The sequence below is a fragment of the Trachemys scripta genome, chromosome 1 (genome assembly GCF_013100865.1).
Source record: "Trachemys scripta elegans isolate TJP31775 chromosome 1, CAS_Tse_1.0, whole genome shotgun sequence".
Classification (NCBI taxonomy): domain Eukaryota; kingdom Metazoa; phylum Chordata; order Testudines; family Emydidae; genus Trachemys; species Trachemys scripta.
This window is the reverse complement of record NC_048298.1, coordinates 315,189,763-315,200,204: the sequence shown is the minus strand read 5'-3', so window position 1 is coordinate 315,200,204 and position 10,442 is coordinate 315,189,763. Positions and strand designations below refer to the sequence as shown.

The 10,442-nt window shown below is 41.2% G+C and overlaps 1 protein-coding gene and 1 long non-coding RNA gene across 2 annotated transcripts in view; one reads left to right on the top strand and one right to left on the bottom strand.

The window, feature by feature from the left end:
• LOC117871189 overlaps positions 1 to 7,147 on the bottom strand; it is a 31,707-nt gene extending 24,560 nt beyond the window's left edge. Inside the window, exon 1 of the long non-coding RNA XR_004644175.1 lies at positions 7,073 to 7,147. This is a non-coding gene — a long non-coding RNA (uncharacterized LOC117871189). The remainder of the gene's footprint in view (positions 1 to 7,072) is intronic.
• Positions 1 to 10,442, top strand: part of ARHGAP42 (Rho GTPase activating protein 42) — a 283,518-nt gene that overhangs the window by 150,339 nt on the left and 122,737 nt on the right. The window contains exon 4 of the mRNA XM_034758904.1: positions 1,837 to 1,908. Within this exon, the coding sequence (XP_034614795.1) occupies positions 1,837 to 1,908 (72 nt within the window). The remainder of the gene's footprint in view (positions 1 to 1,836; positions 1,909 to 10,442) is intronic.

The following is a 10,442-nucleotide window of genomic DNA, read 5'->3' as shown; positions in this document are numbered from 1 at the left end:
TGTGAACAGCCTCTTTCAGCTCAGTGTGGTGTTAACGCTGAAGACAAATAGTGATTATTTATATCAATATTAACTTTTTTACTGATGGTTATAAAGAGAAGCATTCATCTTATATGAGTATAGTTGTTGGATGCTGCAACGGATATTGGTACACTGGGAAATGTGGCAAGTGGTTGTAAGACAGTAGGAATTCAAGTCCACCAAAAATCTCAATTTCTTTCCTCGTGGGAGATGGGGAAAAAGAGAGACATCCATTCTGTAGTGCCCAAGATCTCAAGAGTCCCTCTTGTGCCAAACATTAAAACAATCTCCCTTGCTTTTATAGATGCTAAATGCTTCGGCCATGTCCAACCAGCTGTCAAAACATCTAGCTTCCTCCTCACAAACTTATTCAATGCAGGTGTGTCTCTGAACTGGGCTTTATGAGGCCTCGGTTCTATTCCTGGCTGTGGCAGAGACCTGCCATGTGAACTTGGGCAAGTCACTTCAGCTCTGTTTGCCTCTTTGCCCTTGCCTGTCCTATTTAGAATGCAAGCTCTTTGGGACTTGGTCTCTCTGACTATGTGTTTGCATAGTGCCTAGCACATAAGGGCCCCAATCTCAGTTCAGGTCTCTAGTTGCTACCTTAAATACAAATAATAAATCAGAATGTCAAAGAACAATGACAGTTTAGGGAACAGCATAACATTTAATTCAATATCAAAATTAATAAGACAAGAAATACTTTATAGTACTGACTGTCATATTTAATTCAATAAAAGCTCAGTGGAGTCACACTGGCATAGAGGTACAAGGCCAAGTGTATTCAGGTGAGGTCTGGTTCTCGAGACTTCTAGTTTTGTTGGCCATACTTCTATTATTTTTTGTCATGTCTGCAGGACATTCTACCACATGCTAGATTTTGCTATTTAGTCTTTGTCATGAACACTGTCAGCAGTGGTGTCAGTTGTTATGTTTTTCAACAGCCACCGCTTGCTGCAGCTCCCATTGGCCAGGAACGGCGAAGCGCGGCCACTGGGAGCTGCGCACAGCCATACCTGTGGACGCTCAGGTAAACAAAGCATCTCGTGGCCCGCCAGGGGCTTACCCTGAACAAGCCGTGAACCAAGTTTGGGAACCCCTGTTCTAAGTGAACAAACAAACAATGGAAAAAATGAAAGCTATCACATAATTAGGGCTTTCAGGTTAAGTGTAAGAGGATAAAATTACCCCATAGCTATTTTTCAGTTTATTAATAAAAAATAAACATGATAGTTGCCAATTTTATATATTTTGTAACTTTTTTCAGCTTTTCTTTTGGATTATTCCCTTAACTGGCGTGGCTAGATGATCAGAGGGGATTGCTGAAATGACTAAGCTATCCATTTGTGCACGTAACTAGTCTGTGTAATCATGTTCCTAACACTGTTACCTTTGTCTTCTCCCCAATTCTGCCAGATTGTTTTACTTCCTGTTGTTGCATCTTGTCTGAAATTAGATTGTAAACTCTAAATTTCAGGGAAAACAAATACCAGGATTCCTATGTATCCAGCATGAGTACTTTTTATTTATTTTATATTGACAAATATAATTACGTTTTAATTATTTATGATGATGCTCATAATACATTGAGAAATGTTTTGTAGTATACTTTATAAAAGCAAAGAAGCGTTTGTAACTAGAGCCTTATCTGCACTCTGTTAAACCTTCATTGACAACTGTGATGAAACCTGGGTTTTTATCAGGTTTGTAGATTAGCAAAGTGAGATTTCCTGAAGTTGAACTGTCGCTCCCAACTTTCTTTATATACTATATATGAAAAGAGACATATTTGAATATTTATGTTTGACATTTCAGATCCAGAATGCCAATGATGTGTTAATAGCACCACTGGAAAAGTTTCGTAAGGAACAAATAGGTGCAGCAAAAGTAAGGAACCAATTCTTATTTATTTTATATTTGCTTGAAGTTCACGCTATGTTGATTGTTAGATTACAAACATTTTAAAGTAATGATACCATTGTTCTCAGTGTATTTGTGTATTGATAAATTGGACTTAGTTCTTTGCTTCAGAGGAATGGAACATTTTAGAAGAGACATTTTAAGCTTCTGGCTATATTGCATACCTCAGGCACTAACGGAACCTTTAGTTTTGCAGCAAATCTGCCATATCCCTTATTTGCCTTTATTTTCTGTATTTAGGTTTAATTCAATCCCATATGGAAAACCAAAAAGTAACTGAGAAATAATTGCAGACACTCATTTTTTTACTAGCCCAGAGTCATTCCAACATGCATTGTGAACATCTCCAATGTTCCTGTCCTAGCAGCTGAAGAAGCAGTGAAAGCAGGAACCATGAGAGAACTTTTTACAGTTTTGTCTGTCCTATACTCATTGGCTATTTGCTTCAGTCCTCTCCCTCCCCCTCCATCATAGTCTGTTCACCTCAGCTTCACTCCCCACCTGCCACTTTTACCCTCTTCTCCCCTGTCCTGTCCTCTCACCCTACTTCCCTTCCCTTTTCTTTCCATTTTCCTTAATCCCTCCTAAGTAAATCCAATATCACCCCTCCCCCCCTACAAGTATGGAAATAACGTGATGTTTTCTGCTTGTGTGTTACATCCCTCCCCCACCTTGTGTCTATAATGTCTAGTTAGATAGCAAGCTCTTTGTGGGTAGGGACTGCTTACTACGGTGTTATTACAAGGCCCAGCACAATGGGGCCCTGTTCTTGGTTGTCCCTTAAGCACTGCCATAGTACACATCAGTAATAATAATTTTGTGCATCTGGAACACTGTAAAAACTTAAATATTAGATACACAAAACGGATGAAAGAAAGGAGAAACCAAAAAAAAATGGTTTTAAAATGGGAGGAGAAACAGTCAGATGAACTGACTCACTCCCAACTCCTTGCAAAGAGGTCTGTGTCTCCTCTGGGCACAGCAGAGGTGGAGAATGGCAAAACAGCTGGTTGTGGCTCCCTCATTCTAAGAGCAGCCAAGGTCTTGTTCAATCCTTGGTATAGCTTAGAACCACCTTGGGGCTATTCTATACTGTGCTCTGGATGTAGTGGTCACAAAGGGGCACTGCGGATTCTTAGAGCTCAGTGTACTTTGGCCATGTCTCCTTCGGCCTCTGCCCCCCTCTGGGTTACGGTGTCCAGATATTTCTTCAATATGGAGAATCTCTAGTCGGTGGTTTAAGTCAGCTATAAAGTTGGCAGAGCAGCATAAAGAGCTGTAGCAAGGCTCAGTATTGAGCCCAGGGAACCTGGGGGTACATTCAGAAAAGGAGTTTCCTAGGTGTAAGTCTCTCAACCTAGAAAGCCCTATTTCCAGCTCAATGCACAGAACTCTGCTGATTAGTTGCCTTGGAGAGTCTTAAAGGGTACAATAGTTAATAAGGTGCATGGTTCTGGTAGTGCTCCCTGAGTGCATGTACTGCTTCTGAAATATTGTACCCTTGATTTAAAACTTCGCTGACAGATTATCTGGGAAATCTTTCAATTTTTAATATTGCTTTGGTTTGAAGAACCCATTCTAGTTTTGTTTAGTTCTTGTATAAAGAGCATAACGTGGTGGGCCTATAAAATAGGTAATAGGGATTGCACTCTTTCCGCATCAGAGCAGAGTCACAGGAGGAGAAAATATATATGGTAAGAGGAGAAATGGAGAATGTAAGTGATAATATTTTAAAGTTTTCTGTATTACTCCTGTGAGTGTGTTGGAGAGCGATGGAGAACCCTCTGTACAGGAACTAAGCACATGTTTAGGGCAAATTCCTGCTGTGGACTTGTGGTCAGACTTCTGTGGACAAAGATGATGTTTTCTTCCCTCATGTTTGATATTTTTTTGTGTACAGCTGCATGCTTTCCTCACCACACCTATGTCCTGCTTTGTAGATGAGGAACGTGGGAATTTGTTTTTAACTATGCTGCAGATAATAGAGTGTAATGCCATCTGAAAATGCTTTCTGTATTTTTAGCAGTTTTCATTCCTACATGCATTGACAGTTGTTTGATTCTTCGTGTTGCTATTTAATTTTCGAATAACATAGCTTCAGGGACATGATTGCCTGTTCTATAGAGACTCACTGTGTTGTTGACAGGCGTTCTGTCTGGAGAAACTAAACAGGACTCTATCCAGAGGTCATTAACATGGCTTCTTAGTCAGGGTGCGGAGGTCATTGTAGAGCAATGTGCAGCACTCACTGTCCCCTTTAGATATATGCAATCAGTGACTCTGTAGACAATTAATACTTCTGTGTTCGGGGATTGCTCACTCCAGTTTGCTGTTGCCATTAACAATAACACCAGACACTTTGTATAGGGCTCTACCTGGGCAGAGCACTTTACAAACATTAATTAGTTCTTACAGCATTCCTGCTGGATAGGCATTTGTCCACATTTCATAACTGGGGGGAAAGGGACATGTAGAGGTCAAGAGACTTGCCCAAGCCATACAGCAACTTAGTGGCTGAGTTAAGACTGGAACCCAGATCTTCCAACTCAGTCTTGTGCCTAATCTACTAGACCTTGTTACCTTTCTTTTGGACCATTAGATTCCTGGGTTTACATCTCTTAGGCTCAGCCACCAGACAGGAGCTCTACTAGTTGGTTGTTTTAGAAAAATCCAAAATAAATATATTTGTCTTTTCTTCTTCTGCTTTGCCTGAGTTCAACTGTCAGCTTCAGTGCTGGGTGGTTCAGACCACCCACATAGTCTAGGGTATGATTGGGTCTGATATGAGGTGGATCTGTCAAATGAAATACACCTCTACCCCGATATAACGTGACCCGATATAACATGAATTCGGATATAACACGGTAAAGCAGTGCTCCAGGGGGGCGGGGCTGCACACTCCGGTGGATCAAAGCAAGTTCGATATAACGCAGTTTCACCTATAACGCGGTAAGATTCTTTGGCTCCCGAGGACAGCGTTATATTGAGGTAGAGGTGTAGTTGCAAAGGGCATTGAGATGAGTGAGAGCAGCACAAAGAGGTGATAATTAATTACACTTAATGTTCTTCTAAAAAAAAAAAAAAAGCCTGAGAACCTCTAACAAGAATGGTAAATCTATAAACTACAATAGGAATGGGTTAGTAATAAAGGTATGCAAAACTGAGGCTATGTCGCCACTACAATTTACTTTGGTATAATTTACATCGCTCAGGGGTGTGAATAATCCCCACCCCTGAGCAATGTAAGTTATACCAACCTAAGCGCCGCTGCGGACAGTGCTGTGTCAATGGGAGAGCTTCTTCTGCCAATGTAGCTACCGCCTCTCGGAGGCAGGAGTTATTAAGCCAACGGGAGAGCTCTCCCCCATCAGTTTAGCGCATTGTCATGAGAAGCTGTAGTGTAGACATAGCCTGAGTGGTATTACACTGCCAGAGATGGTATGAACATTTACCTCAATCTCTGTTCACCTGAGTTCAACCACTGAGCTTTTGTTTTTGACCAAAGCCAAATGCTTAATAATTGGTTGAAACTGCAAGTTTCTTACAAAACTCTTTAGTTAATGTAGGTTTGCACAGAAGATTTGCAAACTTTTAGTGAACCTTTGGCTGAATGTGGAGTGATCTCTACATATGTAACAAACTGGAAACCCAGTTTGGACTTTTGTAACGAAAGTTTCGCAGCACTCTAAGGATGTCTGTACACAGGGATTTCATTTATACTTGAAATCTTCACTGGGCCCTCAAACTCTCTGGATAGTGGTAAAGGTGCCAAAGACGCAAACATCACCACCTTGTGCTCCAACAGGAAAGGTTCACTTCTTTGAACTTGCTTTTTTCTAACATAAACTCACAGCAGCATGTACATTTAAAAAAAAAAAATCCAAACCCTAACAAAATAAGAGAAGAGAAGATGGGAGAGAAAACAAATCACAAATGACAGACGTTAGTCGCATTGCTAATGCACTCCTGCAAGTTGCTCAGATACTACGGTGATGTGTGTATAAGAACCCATGTAGATTGAACAGAAAAAAGCAATATATTTAGAGGTGATTTTTGTCTGATTTTTTATTGTTGTTGAGAAATTAGGCATGCAAAGGTAGGTTAAATTGTGCTTCTAGTTTTCATGCACAATTCCCACAACTGCAAGCGCAATTCAAGTAGCTGGGTGTGAAAATGGTTAATCAGTCTTTGTGACCACAGTTACCTGGTTTGTGCTCCTATATTCTTTTAAAAACGTGTTCTAAATATTGTATCATTTTCTTTCTTTATCAGACCTTTTTAATTTGAATTGTTTTACTCCTGTTAAGTTTAAAATATGAACCTTGTTGAAGTAGCACCTTGCTCAAATGTGAGCATTATTAGCGTCTATATAATGGGTGGTATTAATACATATCATTATGAGCGATCAGCTTTTGTCAGAATTCAGTGGGGAAGGAAAGGATGTGAGGAAGGGTTTTGAGTATTTAGAGTTTCTTCTTTTTCTTTCTTTTTAATTACTTCAGTGGGAGATGGATGTATACCTTAAAGCAGATATAGGCCCACAAAGTTAAAAATAAGGGTTAGGAAGAGGATTTCTGACAGAATTGTGGTAAAGCAATTGCACAAATCAGAAAGATTATTGAGGATAAACTATACCCAATGTACACTATAAAGCTGTACATCTGTATTTTATATTCAGTGTCACCATAAACCCAGTGAGTAAAGTTCAAGTGGTTTTTTTATATCACAAGAATCTCCAATAATAAAGAATAATCCTTTGTAAGTGCTTAAAAAATATGCAGGTACCCAATCAAAAACAAAAACAGTCCCCACAGATCTTGGAAATAAAATATTAGTGTTTGTAACCAAACCAACAGTACACAATCTATGTCCCTTACTGCCCTTCTTGATTATTTATATTACTTGCTCTTCTGTTTTTATTGCACATATTTCAGTTCTTCCTTTTCTGTGCACACTCAGTTTAAATAAAACGGAGAACTCTTCAGAGACTACAGAAATCCAGCCTTGCATTAGGTAGCCTGATGATTTACTCCATCTGAGTTGAAAAAATGACCTCTGTAATTATTGTATAAATCATAGGAAAAGCGGAGTGAGCTAACTGGGAAAAAATTTCAGGAACGATGCAACTTACCTTATTTGGTAAATGTGGTTTGCTGGTCCCCAGCTGGTAACATTGGTGAGATCATTGTGTGATGTGTTGTGTGCGCGAAGGCCAAACTCTCATGTTTCTTTTTATCTATCTAGTACAGTATTTAGCAATATTTGTTCAAATGCTCATTGACTTTTACTACAGACTAAATCAGATCAAAGAGAAAAGAAGCAAACTTAGATTTTTTTAAGAGTTAAAAGAACAGTGTTATTTCCCTTTTTGAAATTTCATGTTTCAGAAATTGTTATTTCTTCTGTCCCAAGGGAATTTCTGTTGTTTTTATTTTAATTCATTCTTAGCTATAAGTATTCCTTTTAACTTGGAAAACAAATTCATGTTCACTGCTGGGATTAATTTACCCCAGCTATATTTCACAGCAGCTCACTTAGTCTAGCCACAGAAGTTACAGTGTAGTTTGTAACTGTCACATTTGTATTGCCCAACAATATAACACTCATAAAACAAAATGAAAATATAGCTTTTACAAGTTACATTATGCAGAAGTTATTAGAGTTTCTTGGCGAGTCACCCTATAGCAGCTGGAAATCTACTATGATTCCATAAAATAAACTAACTTAGTTTACTTTTAGGATATTCAGTGCAAATGCTAATTGGTTTTTAATTGCGGTAAACAGAAAGACTCCTTAGCCTTAGAGAAATGGGCAGAGTCAATGTGTCATGGTAAGCTGGTATCTGAGCAGAGTCAACATTAGGCCTTTTGTGTCCACAAGGTTACCAGGTTTGAAACCCTTTAAGTATCAGTGTGAATCTGAGCTGTCGTAACAAAAGTACATGTCAAGTTATTTTAATTGTAAGGCTGTAAGCAATTGCCAGGTGTTTTAAGCTGGCCATGACCTGTCCCCAAAGCCAGGTCACTGTAGGGCTTTTTAAGCTTTTTGTCTTTCCCCAATTTGTGCTCGATATGAGGGGACAGAAGTTGGACTTCTGTGAGCTCCCCTTAATGGCCAAGTGGCTACTGCATCTTGACCCTGTTCCTATGCTGGGGGGCAGCAGAAGCAATAGAGTAGCGCAATGGAGGAGACAGTTCACCTGGCAGCTGGCACAAAGGAAAAATAGGCTCTTCAACACCAGCATCTTCCCTCTGCTGGGGAGAAGAGATTACATGGAGGGAGAGAAGAAGAGGGCTCCACCATTCAATAACAGCAGCTCCCCTGGTTATTTGTGGAGAGGAGGCACCATGAAGGTGGGGAACTCTTTCAGAAGGAGGAGCAAGGGGGTGAATTTAATCTCAGGGGCTGGGAGGAGGGAAGGTTCACGGGGTTCCCCGGTAAATGGAGAGAAGAAAGAAGGAAACTAGGGATGGTAATGGTGATGGGAGAAGGAATAGGATACAGGGCGAAAGGGAAAGAGACCATGTGGGGAAGAGCATGGGTGAATGGTCAGAACAGAAGAGGGGTGAATGAGAGATAAAGAATAAGCAGAAAGGAGACACTTTTTCTCTTAGTATAAACATTTTATTTTCAGAAATGGCTTAACCAACCTTTTGATTCTTGTTTCTGTTTTTAATTAAACAAAATTGTTTCCTCATCTAAAAGTGTCCCATTGCCAAGGTCCAGCCTGGAATCCAGAGCAAAATTTTATTGCTGGCTTGCAATTGACCCATAATCATAGCACCGTGATGGTGACACAGTAATATGTCATTTTTGTCTTTGCTCAGAGTTAGAGAGGTTAAGAGGATTTCTGAAGTTAGAAAGAATTGGCTTGGCTTTCTATTTTTATTCAATTTCTCGTAAATTGTTTTAGTCTGTGTTTTATGTAAAGTGTCTACATAAAACTAAGAGTTTTTTTAATATGCACCAACTCAGAGTTGGTGCATATTAATAAAATATCCCCTTAATATTATCATAATCATCTGTGACAGGCTGCTAAAATAATCTTGAAAATATTATTTTTCATCTATTGTATTTAATTATTTGAGTGAATCCTAATAGACCAAGTGGCTGGGCAGCAGTTCTGCAGAAAAGGACCAGCGGGTTACAGTAGACGAGAAGCTGGATATGAATCAACAGTGTGCCCTTTTTGCCAAGAAGGCTAATAGCATTTTGGGCTGTATAAGTAGGAGCATTGCCAGCAGATCAAGGGACGTGATCATTCCCCTCTATTCAACATTGGTGAGGCCTCATCTGGAGTACTGTGTCCAGTTTTGGGCCCCACACTACAAGAAGGATGTGGAAAAATTGGAAAGAGTCCAGCGGAGGGCAACAAAAATGATTAGGAGGCTGGAGCACATGATTTATGAGGAGAGGCTGAGGGAACTGGGATTATTTAGTCTGCAGAAGAGAAGGATGATGAGGGATTTGATAGCTGCTTTCAACTACCTGAAAGGGGGTTCCAAAAAGGATGGATCTAGACTGTTCTCAGTGGTACCAGATGACAGAACAAGAGGTAATGGTCTCAAGTTGCAGTGGGGGGAGGTCTAAGTTGGATATTAGGAAAAACTTTTTCACTAGGAGGGTGGTGAAGCACTGGAATGAGTTACCTAGGGAGGTGGTGGAATCTCCTTCCTTAGAGGTTTTTAAGGTCAGGCTTGACAAAGTAGTTTTATTCACCATTATTTACAAGACCAACAAAAAAGAGTTTATCGGGGAATGGGATTATATTACCATATATACTCAATCCTAAACCAGTTCGTTTATAAGCCGACCCCACCAAATAGGATAAATAAATAAAAATGGAAAATTTTTATAACTCGTTCATAAACCGACCCTATCATTCAGAGATCGGCAAACTTTGGCTCCCAGGCCATCAGGATAAGCCGCTGGCGGGCCGTGATGCTTTCTTTACCTCGAGCGTCTGCAGGCACGGAGGTAAACCTAAGTAAGCAAGGTGTCCCGGCGCACCAGCTGCTTACCCTGACGGGCTGGGACAGCAATTGGTGGGGAAATTTTTTGGGGGGGAGAAGCTGGGAGTCAGGGGTGTAACCCCTGTGACCACCCCCCACATGACCCACCCCTAGCCCGGGACCCTCACACTCGCCCCATCCCATCCCTTTCCACCTTATCTGGGGAGGGCCACGGGAGGATGTCTCTGGCCTGGCTGGAGCTGCTCCGGCAGGCTGGGCAGCGTGGCCGCAGCCTGCTCCACTGGGCCAGACCAAGCAGTGCAGCCACAGCATGTTCCAGCGGGCTGGGCCGGGCGGCACGGCCACAGCGTGCTCCGGCAGCATAGCCACAGCCTGCTCTGGGGGGCGGGGCTGAGCGACACGGCTGCAGCCTGCCAGCCCTGAAGCTGCAGCTGCTTCAGAGGCTGGGGGGAGAGCAGCCTGGCCAGAAGCGTAGAGACTCTGGGTACATCCAGACTACCCGCAGTATCGGCGGGTAGCGATCGATTT